The sequence below is a fragment of the Vidua chalybeata genome, chromosome Z, assembly GCF_026979565.1.
Source record: "Vidua chalybeata isolate OUT-0048 chromosome Z, bVidCha1 merged haplotype, whole genome shotgun sequence".
NCBI classification, from domain to species: domain Eukaryota; kingdom Metazoa; phylum Chordata; class Aves; order Passeriformes; family Viduidae; genus Vidua; species Vidua chalybeata.
The window spans coordinates 50155205-50169568 of NC_071570.1; the positions used below are offsets into that span (position 1 = coordinate 50155205).

The window sequence follows — 14364 nt, forward strand, 5'->3', positions numbered from 1 at the left end:
GCCAAAAACGCCCGTGATATCGGGCTGTAGGAGAAGCCTTAGCACATTAAAGTAGATAGCTGCGACACAACGCCAGCCATTTTTGCTTTATGTTTCTTGGAGGGATCAGGGGCTCACTCTTGGCCCTTGTCCCCCTGACTCACTTTCCCCCGCTGTGGTCCTGCTTCCCTACCCGTACCTGCTTTGCCCTGTTTCACCTTTTCCACGATCCAGCTCACCAAAGGGACGACCTCGTGCTCCGCTGCCTCCCTGGCAGAGCGGGTGCCGCCGTAGCCAGCTGCCCCCGCTGTACTTCCCGGGCTGCCGCCTGCCCCTAGCCGAGCCCGCCGCTGTTTCCTGCGCAGCCTGCTGCACCAGCCTGCCGTAGCACTGGCCCATAGCGACCAGCCTGTTGCCGCCAACAGGTCGCCAGCTGCGACCGCTGCAGCCCCGCCACTTGTTCTTAGACGTGCCTGCAGCTATGGCGCCCTGACCCTGAGAGCCCGCAGCTGCTCTAGGAGAGCACCCATAGCCACGGCAGCCTGTTCTCCACCGATGGAAGGGACATGCAGACCGCTGCTGTTTGGAAATCGTGCCCAGCCCGCCACTGGAGCTACGCAGACACACCACGGTTGGCAGCATGCATGCTCTTATCTGCCAAGCCGACGCTGACAGAGTGTCAGGGTTCTTGTGGTAACGCTGTCCCTCTCTTCTGTTTCTTTCTCTATTTCTCTCTTTTTCCCTCTCTGCTCCTTTTTCTATCCCCCTTTTAGTAGGAACACTTACCCTTTTGTATCAATAAACGGTTCTCAGATATAATATTGCTGTATTTGCGTTTTATTTTCATCTGAGAAATCTGCCAAAAAGAATCCTCCTTGCCTCCCCCTTTTATAGCAGAATGGGACATTCTCCTCTTTTAGAAGGAAAAAGAAATGTACAGAGTGGAGAAACCCACAACACAAGTAAGTGAATGAGAAAGATCTTTCTTTGAACCAGTAAAAGAATAAAAGACAATAAACAGAGATATGGTATTTAATTTTTCCTATTGAAAGATCTGGAAATCATTACTGGTTAAATATTTTCAAGTCCAAACACTGAAACAGTTTGTTTTGTTCTTTTTTCTTTTTTACTCTCCTAGTTCCTATATGAAAGTAAAAATATCAGCTGTTGCCCATGTACTTTTATATTTAAATAAAGGAAAACAAGACTGTCTCTTCTATATTTGTTTAACTGTACAGACTTTAAGTTTAAGTTCTTCAGGTTGGTTTTTTTTTGTTTTTTTTTTTGGTTTTTTTTTTTTTTTTTTTTTTTTTTTGTTTTTGTTTTTTTTTTTTTTTTTTCCCTTAGTTGGGTGGGTGGGTCGTTGGTTGGGTTGCTTGGTTTGGTAGGGTTTTTGTTTTTTAAGCATCTCTGCTGCTCTGCCTTAGGCTTTCTGTCCTAAGACTAGGAGGAGGGAAAAAAAACCATCAGGAAATGTCCAGATCCTTTTTTCTTGTTCTTTCTGTAGGCTAAAGTCACTAAGCCTTTTTCTTGGATGGCAAACCCAAGTGCAAAAAAGTGAATTGCTAAAATTCTGTTCAGAGTAAAGCTGTGGCAAGGAATCATCATGTTAGAAATGGCATTGGAACTCCCATTCTTTAAGGAATACACTACATGTATTTTTATTTATAAGATGGGAAAATCTGTGTTTTCTTTCCAAGTGGAATGCAACTTACTCCATTTGCTGGGTTGAACTAAAAAACTATTTCTGTAATTGATGGACAGAAATTAGTTTCTAGACTAGGATGAAGTGCCTCATATTTTATGCTGTTCTGGAGTTTAATTCTTTCTTTGCTTTTTGGGGGTGTTGTTGGGGATATTGTGTGTATTTTTGTGGGGATTTTTTGTTAGTAACAGCCTCCTCTGGTACTTGTTTTGGAAAAAAACAAGAAAATGAATAAGCGAAAATGATGTCATAGAAAATCATCCATGGGCAGGAGGTATTGGCTCTGGTACACTCAACTGCTTTCCTTCTGGAGCACTTAATGAAGGCAAAGAGGGGAGGAGATAATCCTAAGTAGAATGCGTGTTTATGTGTGGAACATAAAGCATTTTCAAAGACCATGACAGGAAATTAGCAGGATATATCTCATTAACTTTGTTCCTCTAGCAATGCTTATTCATTAAGATGTCAGGCACTATAATTATTTGTTGAAAAATGAAAATGGAAGAGAATCTGTGATCTGTGGTAAAAGGAGAAAAGTAAATAATAAGACAATTAGATTCTTGTAGATCAATTGCAAGACAGCTAAGAACTAGTAGCCTGAAATTAAACCTTTTATAGATGATCTATATAATACAAATGCACACATATATCTTAATTTTCATTGTATGGAATCAAAATATATCCATAACCAATCTGGATAGCTTCAGTGTCATGTTGTGGGGGATCTTTTCCACAGCTCACATTTGGTCATGTCTTGCAGTAAAAACACCCTGGTAGCTCTATTGCTTTATACCCATATTCATTCATTAGCCAATCAATCATTCCTACACTGCTTTGGATACAAACCCAAATCTTTAGTGTCACATACACTATGCTTAATCTTAGCTTGAATTCCTTGCACAGGTCTGTGCACTGCCTGGAATGATTGTGTAGGGGATGACTGCATACTAGTTGTCTCTGTGTAGTTCCTTACCTTTGAAATGTGGGATTTATCACTTGAATTCAGTCTACCTCAGTCAGAGGTCTAACCTTTCTTTTTCTCCAGAGAGACACGCACTCACCCCCAGTGATAAAAAAGATGTTACATTTTTCACCAGAAAGAGTTCAAGAGTTTGCGCCCTAGTGTAAGTTTGGAAAAGTAGTGACTGTTACAACCAAAAGTGATTACTTCTGGGAACGGAGATGGCTGTAGGATCATAGTCCATTTCACTGGGTCAGAAGCCATTTTACTGAATTGCCAAGGGCTGCAGACTGGATTCAAGTGTACCACAACCAGAAATGCTCTTCCTTCTCATCTTTGCATTATTCTGTCAACTTTAAAAATCTCACTTACATGTATAAAGTGAGTCAACAGTAGTTCAGCTAATGAATGTGCTGATTAAGTAAATATTTAAAAACTACCGCCCTCTATTATCCTAACATAATTATGTTGTTTCTCAGCTGCTGGATTTTATTCATATTTTTGTTCTGCAACTCTGCTTTCATTTTTTTGAGTTTGCATTTTAAAAATCTGAGTTGTCTTTCTGTAGTCAGCAGAGGGAGCCATATCATTTACTTATGTGAGACCTTGTACCTTCAGATCTGAATTTGCTCCTTTTTCACTTCAGCTAACCTAGAAACACTCTCCAGCCTTAAATTTTCTTTAAAGTGTACTGGCACAGGGGTGGTCACTTAGTTTGGCAGACTGTTACAGACTACAAATAGGATATATTTCCCAGGTATTTCATTTAATATTAATAGTAACAAAAATTACTAAGAGTCTACACCCTGCATTATTTTAGAAATAAATTAAAGTTAGAAATAATTACATCTTTAAACAAAAAAATTTGTAATCACTAAGATGTTTGAAAGAGTTGTAGCTTACAGTCAAGCAAAAAAAAAATAGGTGAGGACTGAAAGTCCATGTAAGTGAGGCTGATCTAGAATTTGGAGGCTACTGAAACACATAGTTGCAGGTGACTCCAGGTGACTCCAATCTGCCCAATTATGCTTTTTCATCTCATTATATTTGTGCATATAATTGAGCCTGTCTGTGATGAACACAAAGTTCCAAATATCTCTGTTTCTTTATCCAAGGAACAAGCTGATGGATTTCTCTTTTTTCATCTGGTTACTATTTTTATGAGGAATATAAAGATATGAGGAAGATATTTTTGATGAACTCTGTGCCAGAATACGGACACTGTACTTCAGGGTCCAGTGAGCACTGCAGAGATGCATTTTAAATATCAATTATTGGAAATAGGATAGTAAACCAAACTCAGTGTTTAAAATAGCTGTAGAGCTGGTGCCAGTCCTCAAAGAAGAAAAATCTGCTTTTGATGGCATAGCTCATACTAACTAGGTCAGCCAATAAAATCAGGGAAGATCCTTTGGATGTTGAACAGCTGTGGCTGCATTGTGGTCAGTTTTTGGTGTAGAAAAATCCCCTCTAGGCATCTGCAAAGGAAGAAACTGACGCTGCAGACCTGAGCTTAAAATATGGTCTAGGTGAGCATATATGGATTTGAAAAAAAAAAAAAAAAGTAGAATTACAAGTTTGCTTTTTCTCGAGTCACTGAGTCTCAAAGCTAGGGAAGAAATAGCAGACTGTTCCTTGTGTTCCATGACTTTCTAAACTCTGTTTGCACATGGACAAGGGCAGGTGAGGGTCTGCCAAGGATCTTCTGGAGGCAAAATGCAAAGTGGCTGCAACTAAAACAACTGCCCAATGTAACAGGTTTCTCATCCACTAAACCCCAAAATATCAGATGGCCCCCACTCATATTAATCTCTGATCTCAGAGCTTTTTAAACAAAAATTAAGTAGACTATTACAACGGTTTAGGTTGGAAGATAATTTAAAGGTCACGAACTCCAACCATCCCTGCAGTGATCAGGGACTTTTTAAGTAGATCACGTTGCTCAGAGACCCAGCCAACCTGACCTTGAATGTTTCCAGGAATGTGGACTGCATGTGTGCCTTAGCATGATCTGTACCACATATTCCTCCTGACTTTAGGGTCATTGAGACAATTTGGACTCCCTACAGATGCCATTGTTGTGCTTGGAGGCAGCCACAGAGCACCTTGGGGCACTCCTTTTGCCTTTGAGGGCAGCTGGGAGTGGGTGGGTTTGCCTGAGCCCCCCTGTGCAGTAAAGGCAAAAGCAGGGATTGTTTCCCAAGTAGTAGAAGGCTGGGACCTCACAAACGACCCAGGGAGTGTGTGTGTGCTAGTCTGGACAAACTGATCAGAATAGTTGGCTTCCTAGATTCCCTTTAGACTCCATTGGAGACAAAATACTTCAGAGAAATTGCTTGGCTGTGGGGCTGGTTTCATATTGGTGTTGTTTTCATGGTGTCACCTCTACTATTCCTTCCACAGTTTCTTTGGATAAGAATTCTACATTTTGGTTAGCCTGACCTCCTTAAAAAGAGCATCAGGTTATATCAAAGCAAGAGAGGAAGAGGTCTTTTAAGTACACCCCAAAAGTTTAAAATTTGTATTTTTAGAGCAATCCCTAGGAACCAGAGAGGAAGAGGTGTTTTCAAAGGGCACCAAAAGAAGAAAAACAGGATACTTTTTTACAATCCCTCTTTGATATTTTAGTTCTATGCTTAGGAAGATGCATCAAAAAGACACATCTATGTGCAATGTCCAGATAAAACTGCCCTACAGGCAGTTCTCAGGAGGAAGCCTGCAGCCCCTCTGCTGCATGTTCCTCTGGTACCAGGCACTTTGTCACACATAATGCCCAGCTGCTAAATACTCTTGGAATACTAAGCATTGGCCTCAATCCCTGCACTCTAGGAAAGCACAGCAAGGCATTGGTGACTCTGCAGTGCAACTGAGCTGCTTCTTGCAACTGGTAATAGCTGCCAGTGCAGTGCTGTCAGAGAATAAGCGGTCAGCTATAGAACAGAACCCAATTTATTCAGTCTGCCACCAGTTGTTGGGACAAAATGTGGATTGTTCTACTCCTCCTTGGGTCTGAACTCAATGACAATCATGTTCTGTCTTGAGCTGGGTCAACAGCTTGTAACGGGTCTCTGTCTGGCTCTGGCTTCTTCACAGTCTTTGTCAGTGGCCATTCATGGGCTTTGCCAAGCTTTTTGTCATACCTGCCCTGCTGCTGATGGCTGGTGTGACTGCAGAGGCCGGAGCCTTCCTTAGCTGCAAACTTTCAGCTGCTGCCCCGTTGCTGCAGCTTTGCCTGGACTCGTGAAAGCATCAGCATCTCATTTGGGCAGCTGTCTGTGTCATGGCAGCGTCAGAGGAGCGGTGCTGTCCTTGTTAGTCATCTCGGCTGTACCCATTTTGGAAGATGGGGCGTGTGGGTGGTGTTTAAAGCACTGAGTCCAGTACTAGTGACTGCTGCACTCCAGGCTGGAGACAAGGAGTTGTAGTTCTTCATTAAATGGGGAATGGGCAAAGTCATTGCCAGAACTTTGCCTGGTCAAAAACGAAGAGGCTCCTAATTCTTATAGCCATTGTTCTTGGTTATAGCTGCTCTTCTCTAAAAATGTCAAGGCATTCTTTAGGTAAACTGCTGAGAGGTAAACAAGGTCCCATCCTCTCTAAGTGGATTTCATTTTGCAATAATCTTTCTGCTCTGCAAAAAGCAGCTGTTTATAAAAATTCATCCCAGATCCCAGGATGCACTGAAACTTTGGAAGTATGAAACCTTTTGTTGAATCTCACAAGAGAGTGTTTCTTCCCAAAATGAAGGGTCATGATTTTTCAGCCCTCCTTCCTTCACCTTTATAGATGACAACCACTTGCCTTGGTGCCAGTTCTTTTCTGGTCTCTGTCTGCTCTGATAGCTTCTCCACAGGCTTAGTTTCCTCCTCAAAGGAGTGTGGAGAATCAGACTCTGTGCAGGCCATGTGTGTTACAGATCTGCCTGTCCTGCTGGGGCTGCTCTTGCTGTTGTTCTTGTTGACATTATTGTTAGCCAACCAACCATAAATTGCTCAGCACCCCAGAGAGTGGAGCTGAGATTCAGATCTCCTGGAAGTCAGTATCTCTGTTTTAAAGTTTGCTTCTTGCATTTGCTTTCTTTCAGGGAGTGTGGAAAGCCTGGCAGATCCAGAAAAGAAATACACTGGATGGAAGCTTATTGGCAGAGGGTGAGTGCAGCCATGCTTACTTCTACAGAACCACGGGTCACGTATTTGGCTGGTGTAATATCAAGTGGGAAGTCAGGCAAGCTGCAAGCATGTCTCAGTACTGATCAAAAGGCATCATCAAAGATAACTGGATGTTGATGACATCTTGCCTGCCTCAAGGAGGCACTTGCCTGTGCCTCAAGTGTGTGGCACCAGTTTGCTTATTTTCCTAGGAGACATGTTTTTTGCATGATTCAAAGTAATACAGCCACAGTAATGATGGAAGAAAAAACTGCGAGAGCAGCTTCCCACCTGATAGCTGTCAGGTAACAGCCCTCAGTAGCATTTCTTTCCAATATTTTGCTGAACACAATATCCAGTGGTCAGGACAATAAGAAAGGCTGTGTGGTGCTGCCTGAATTTGGCAGACAGAATCAAAAGAGAGCTGTGAGAAGGCCCAACAGGACCGTGTATTTCATTGCCTGGAAAGGCACACCACATGCACAAACACAAAAAGGAAGAGGCGAAGAAAACCCTCACATCCATAATCTAGTGTGTACACTGGAGATTTGTAACAGCCCTTTTTCTTTCTGTTGCACCCAGCTTTTTTCTTGGACAAGCTGCATGGCAGAGGGCGGCTGTGGTATTGCCTGAAGAGTAGACAAACATTGGTGTTTTAGAAACACTCCAGGCAGCAGAGAGCTCCTGCATGGGCTGCCTTTTGCTTCTCAGCACTGAACAGCTTCTCTCTTCTTGCCGCTGGTCTGTTCCTAGGGGTTTTGGAACCATTTATAAGGCCTTTGACACTGCCACAGGACGAGTGGTAAGTGCGAACAACTCACGCAGATTTTGCATTTCTTGAGCGCTTTCCCTTGTGAAGTGATCTGCACAAAGCTAGAGCTTCGTGCTACCTGTCTTTGCTGCAAAGGCTGCCTAGAGGTAGGCTGCAAAATGCATTTTGGACAGACTTTGTCATGCATCCTCAATGAATGCCAGGAAGGCAGTGGTGTCTTTCCAAGAAGGACATCCTATCCTGGACTTACTGGATAAGTGCTCATAGATCAGCTGGTGGCAACAGCTGTCATTCTGGCCAATTCCTCTTAAGCCCAGGTTCAGATACAGATAGGATTTCCCATTGTTTCTCATCACGTGGTACAGTTTGAAAAGACCTTAAGAAGGAGAGATCTTGTCTGGAGCGCAGTTTTACATTTCAGTCCTAGGGAACCTGGGTCACACACACACAAACACACACAGACACACATGTGTGCACAGACCAATGAGAAGAAGCTGATGAAGAGCCTTAAATAATACCACCTTGTGTTGGTCCTTTGTTGGTAACATTCCATTACAGAGATGCTATTTGTACTGAACAGGCATGGTGGTGTCTTGGAGAGTCCTGCTGCTCTTTGGGGCTAAACGTTCAGAGTCGTGAATTCTGGCTCTCAGTAAATACAACTCCATCTTCCTGGTAGCTCCTTATACAGCTGCATTGCTTTGCTCAAGAACTGCACTTGGAGGGAGGTTTACAAAGAGGTTGAAAGCCCTAAGCCCTGCTTATGACCTGGGGCACATCTATAGCGGACCACAGAAAGGATTATTCATTTTTAAACCCACTAAATAATTACACTTCTAAACTGTGCTCTGAGATGCAAAATGGAAAGTGAAGAAGTTAGGATCTGCTAGGATTGTAACTTTACTTTGGGTCGCCTTGGAGTTCTTTTTGGGACAGCAATTTCTCTGTAACATATGTGTGTGTTTACATTGGCACCCAATCCAGAATGACAGCAGTTTCTGAAACACTGGTCAAAGCCCTTAGAAATGCTAATGTATTTTCAGCAGTTTCAATTTCTTTTCACATAAGCGAAATTACTTTTGGCTTGCAGAACATGTGTAAATGATACTAGTAGTGATAAACAAAGTCTAACTGAAAAGTGTGGGTGCAGAGAGTGCTGTTAGCGCTTTGTGGTTGATGGTTTTAGAGTCCCTTTTTACCGAGGTGACAAGGCATCCAGGCTCGTAAGTGCACAGAGAAAGTGGCTCCTGTAATGTCTATTCCTACCAGCTTTCAATGTCATTGCAGGTGGCCATAAAGAAAATTGATCTCCAGCACCAGGGCTGCAAGAAAATGTTGAAAGAAATCCTGGTCATGAGGGAAAAGAAGACCCCCAATATTGTTACCTACCTAGAAAGGTAAGTAGTTCTGGTATTTTTCTAGGAATGTTCGTTTCCATCCTTGCAAGGCAAAGCTTTAAACACTCTTTACTCAGTGAATGAACATCGATCTTTCTATTAGCATTAATCCACTCCGAGGCATGGGAGGAGATTGAATTTTGTCCCTGAGAATGGTTTATGGAATGTATAGCTTGAATATTGTTCTCAGAAACCTGGCTCTCTTACTAAGCCAGCAGCCTGTATGTTCACTCACTGCATGTTCTTTTGCTGTTTTGGGGCATGATTTTTTTTTCCCTGAGTGTCAGAGGAGAAGTGCTAAGAAAGCATCACAGAAATTACTTCCCTTGTGCTATTCCCACTATTTTCCATTGTCTTGCATGCCAAAAGACTAGGCTAAGAGAATCATCATTTGCCAGGTTTGAAACTGTTTTTCCTGTTCGTGGCTGTCCTTTACACAAGGTTTTCCAAAGGGTGTCAGCAGTGCTGCACCTCTGCCTGCCCTGGTTAAAAGCTGTGAAAACTGTGTCTCCTTGCTGGAGTTAACGATAGAATTTCTGTATGAGGATAATGAAGCAGCTGCTGGGATGTGTCCGCTTCCAGATTTATCTTTGCCGTGACAAAACTGCCTTTTTTCCTTGCTTGCCACTTAAGCCATCTCCTTTTTTGCAGATGTGCCTTCCTCAATTAGGTGGCACAGATTGCAAGCTCTGGATAGCCTAGGTGGAGTGTGTCTTCTTTTTATTCCATTTTCATTTGCCAGTGACCTGGAAGCAAAACTCAGTTGTAGTCTTTTCTTCCATATGGCAATTTAGCTGTGCACATTCAGCTCCACACTGCTGTTGTTTTAGTCTTCCAGCTACCTTGTCAGTGAGGCTGTCTGGCTGGTGTTGGAGTACATGGACGGAGGCTCTTTAGCAAAGGTGGTCCGCAAGAAAAGGATGGCTGTAGGACACATAGCAACAGTGTGTTGGGAGGTAAGGGATCCTGCTTATGCTTGGGATGGCTTGGACAGCCTCGTCCTTTGAAAGCACTGCTAAGTGAGTGATTCCATGTTCAGAGCTTTCTTGCTGTGTTGCTTTTCTGCTTCAGAGAAGAAAGTGCATCTGGACTGAACTGCCTGCCAGTGTCCCTGCCCTTATTATAGTCTGTTCTTTCCTCTTATCTACCTTTGGTAAACTCTCTGTCTTCCATTTTCATTTTCTGTTCTGCACTTTGCCTCTCCAAGCCTTTGCCCATTGCCTTCTCTGCCTGTAAGTGCAAAGATGCTGGTGTCCAAGTTTTAAACTAACAGCAAAACCAAAGAGAGACTCATGTCTCACAGGTCTCAACTTCAAAGGAGGGCATGGCACCTGCCATGCTGCTGGCTGCTGGAAAGTGACAAATGAGCTACTTCCAAGTCTGCTGTCAAGGCAGCCATATAACTCTTTTCCTCCACCCTCCCGCCTGACAGTGGTCTCCTTGGTACCCAAGGCAGGGACTTTTCTTCTTTTGGCCAATAGTTGTTTGTCCTCTGAATGGGGCGAGCACATCTGCTGCACCAGCAGTCATTCTGACTGGCTTTGCAGGGGACAGTTTTGTGCAATGACAGATGTTTCCCCTTCAAAAGCTAACATGCCTTCCCTTGGAAAGATCCTGCTCTCCTAGGGCTGCAGTAGCAAACTCTTCCTCTTGCCAGCAATCACTGTTCCTTTGAGGTCTGAGAATCTTCAGGAGCACTTGCCTTTTGCACATGATGAAATCAGATCAGCCTAACTTTTGGCCTCCTCTTTCTTTTTTCTCTCCCAGTGCCTGAAAGGCCTGGCTTTCCTTCATGCCAATCAGGTGATCACAGAGACATCAAAAGTGGCAACATCCTTCTGGGCCGGGATGGCTCCGTCAAGTTGGGTGGGTATTCTTGGTCAGGTGCAGTGCTCCAGGGAGGCAGTGTGGGGCTGCTTTGGCGTGGCTGCCAGCTGTCCAGCAGTGGTGCTGGTGAGATTGCATGGAGAGCTCCTGCAAGCTCAGGGCACAGCTGCAAGGTGCTGAGAGTCTAGAGAGCAAGGAGGTATCAAGAGTAACTTTGGTTTCTTGTGTGTCCATGCCAGAGCGGGGGAGGTTACAGTGTAAACCTTTGGTGTAAATGAGGAAAAGCCACCAGCTTGGGAATGGTGGTGGGTTTGTCAAGTGGACAATTCCGAATTTCCTTGGCTGCAGCCCTGAGGAAAGAGAGCACAGCTGCTTTTCCAGCTAGATTCAGCACTACATTCTCAGGCTTAGAGTGAGGAACTCTTTTCCTTGGTTTCCTACTTGAAGCAGTGTTTGTTTTTTCTCCTCAGCTGATTTTGGCCTCTGTGCTCTGCTCAGCCCTGAGCAGAAGAAACGGAGGTCAATGGTCAGGACAACTTGCTGGATGGCACCCAAGGTCATGAGAAGAGAGCCATATGGGCCTAAGGTAGACACCTGGTCCCTTGGCATCGTGGGAATAGAAATGGCCAAAGGAGAGGCTCCTTATGTTCAGGAAAGCAATGACAGGGTAAGGCGCAAATACGCTCAGATACCGGTGTCCTTCTGGTCTGTGTCCATTAGACAAAACCGGTTCCCTCAGCTTGGACAAGTTCCAAGAAGGCCCACTTCTAAAAATGTCCCTGGGGCTCACATCAGCTGTCCAGGCAAGACCTGTTGCAGCTTGGAGTAGCTGGGGTTGTGCTGGAGCCATTTTATTTTCGGAGAGAAGGCTCATCTCTAACCATCTGCTAGGCAAGAAATTGCTCCTGCAGACTGGAGCTTAAAAGAAGGGATCTAGGTGAGCACTTAAGGATATGGAAGAATCACATAGTCTCGTGTTTCCTTTCACTTCAGGCTGAACATCTGATAGGCAAGCAAGGGGCACCAGATCTGCAGAAGCTCAGGCTACCCTCTGGCTTGTGTGAACTTCTGGGCTGCTGTCTGCAGATGGATGTGGACAGGCAAGGCTCTGCCAAGGAACTTCTGCAGGTACAAGGCAAAGTGGCAGCAGGCCAAACAGCTGTTCCCTGTCAGGGTTTGCTCCTCGGCCAAAATCCAGGCCATCAGATGGGCCCCTCCAAAGCAATCTCCACTCTGGGTGCTTTTCAAATTAAAACCAAGTAGGGTCCAAGACTGGTTGAGGTTAGAAGGGACAGGTGAAGGCCATTTAGTGCAAATCCCCTGCCACTGGTGAGGACATCTTCAAGTAGATCAGGTTGCTCAGAGCCCCAGCCAACCTGACCTTGAATGTTGCCAACTGTGAGGCACCTCCCAGCTCTCTGGGCAGCCTGTGCCAGTATTTCAGCACTCTCCTCATAATGAGTTTCTTCTTTAGAGCCTATCTGAACTGACTATCTCTGAGTTTAAAACCATTCCCCCTTGTCCTCTTGCAACTGGCCCTGCTAATAGATGTGTCCCCATCTTTCTTCTAAGCCCCTTCAAATATTGAAAGGTCTCCTCAGGCCTTGCCTTTCTCCAGGCTAAACAAGCCCAGTTCTCCCAGCTGTTCCTCAGAGGACGGCTCCCACCTTCTGGTCATTTCTGAGGCCCTCTTTTGCTCTCAGGTGGTGTATTCAGGTTCACCTGGTAGCAAAGGAACTGAAGTATTGCAGTGATGGGGAAGGAGGCCTGCAGTGGGGCTTGAAGAACACAACAAAAGCAGTCCCTGCCAAGCGGTTCCAGATTGGTCTGTGGGAAGGCAAGGGCTGTGGGGGGGCTGACTGTGACCCTCAGAGGGCACCCAGCTTGTCCCTCCTGCCCCACTCTTAGAGGTTTCTGCCAGCCAAACGGGGACAGCTGAGCAGGATTTGTGCCAGCCCCATGTGCTGCCTGGCCCGCTCAAGTAGATGAGAAGCGCTGCAGCTTTGCTGCCATGTTATGTGGCAGACAGGCAGCTGGTGACTGGGCCACTTCCTTGGCTCTCCCTGCTGTGAAGGAAGATGCCAGCCAGCACAGGACAAGGGGGGCATGCCAAGGCAGACACTGCTCTCCGTGCAAGCCAGAGCTGAGTCCATCTCTGTCTCTGTGTGTTTCTGGGTGCTAGAGGGATCCAGCTCGACCCTGTTAGAAGCTCAGTTTGGAAAATAATGGTTCCTTTTCCCTTTGTCTATTTTAAGTTGGTTTCTTTTGTTTCTTTTTTCCTTTGGGCAGCATCCATTTCTCAAGTTAGCGGAGCCTCTCTTCAGCCTCTTCTGACAGCCTGATTGCTGTCATCCCTGCAACAAAGTAATGCAGGAAGCAGAGGAGATAACAAGGACCACTTCAGCACTTTGAGAATGGAGCCTCTGAGAACACACTGAAATCCTGAGAAGAGAGAGAGTCTAGGAAACAGGCAGCCATCAGAGCAGGAAAGGAAGGTGGCATCTCCTTTTCTCCTATCTGCTGATCGTGCTTTTAAATTTCTGCTTAGGACAGCATTGCTGGAGGGCATAAAGTCACTGCTAATGTGCAGCTTTGAGGAAGGCAGGAGTGGCATTGCAGGCCTGAAGAGAATGGGAAGGCCAGAGCTGTGTCTCCCTCAGAAGGAGGAGGTCCCACAGGAAGCCACCTGCAGAGCCAGGTTCGAGCTGTGGGAGAGGGCTGGATGTCAGGCTGCTAAGGAGGTGCCTGAAGCTGCTGAGAACATCTTGTGCATTCTTTGTCCAGGGGAGCAGTGTACTGCATTGCTGAGCTGCGGGGGCTTTTAGCCTCTTGGCACGAAGCTGGTTTAGCTGGTACATCTGAGGGTCCACCAGAAGAACGGGAGGGACACTCGGGCTGCTAAAATCCTGCTTGTTTATTGAAGGGTCACAGAAGGGGCAGACAAGGAGACCACGAAGCAGAAGGGAGGCAGGTTCTGAGAGCCCTGAGGGGCGGGGTGAGGAATCTTTTTGCTGTATATGGGTAGGAGGGTACATCGTACGAAGGAACAATCGGGAAAAGGCTAAAGGGAGGGGAGATATAACATTAACCAGTGGGGAAAAGGGAAAGGAGTGGTCTTGGTGGAACAACCAGAGGGAAAACATGGAACAGAGAAGATTCTAGGCTAAGGGGCAGACTTGAACAATAACTGACAGGACAAGGGGAGGATACAATTCTCTTACAAAGGGGGTGGGGAGCTCATACAACTGCTGTTTCCCATGGCAACCCTAGACTGCCTTCCCCAACCCCTCCTCCTACATCTCCCCCATTTTTATTTATTAAATAAGCATTTCCCAACGTTTTAAGCAACATACGTTTAAACAAAAATAAAGCAAGCAAAATAATGAACATTATCAGAAAGATCCAAAAGAGTCCCCTGAGGATGATAGCAACCCACCCTGGGACGCCCCACTGAGATAGCAGTTTATTCACAGGGTCTACAGTCGAGGTCTCAGTCTTGATGTCGTCATCTTGCTCTCGGATCCGCTGGATACTAGCTTGGATGGATGTACTCTTTGATGTTAGATTGAAGCAGC

At 45.2% G+C, this 14364-nt stretch overlaps 1 protein-coding gene across 1 annotated transcript; it reads left to right on the top strand.

Moving 5' to 3' along the window:
* The first annotated feature begins 877 nt into the window (after positions 1 to 877).
* On the top strand, positions 878 to 12697 carry LOC128782273 (serine/threonine-protein kinase PAK 1-like). The gene is given in 9 exon segments (XM_053932531.1): positions 878 to 941; positions 6730 to 6793; positions 7547 to 7595; positions 8853 to 8962; positions 9801 to 9918; positions 10730 to 10766; positions 10769 to 10828; positions 11260 to 11456; positions 12506 to 12697. Coding segments are annotated over 9 exon segments (891 nt in total).
* The last annotated feature ends 1667 nt before the right edge of the window (positions 12698 to 14364 follow it).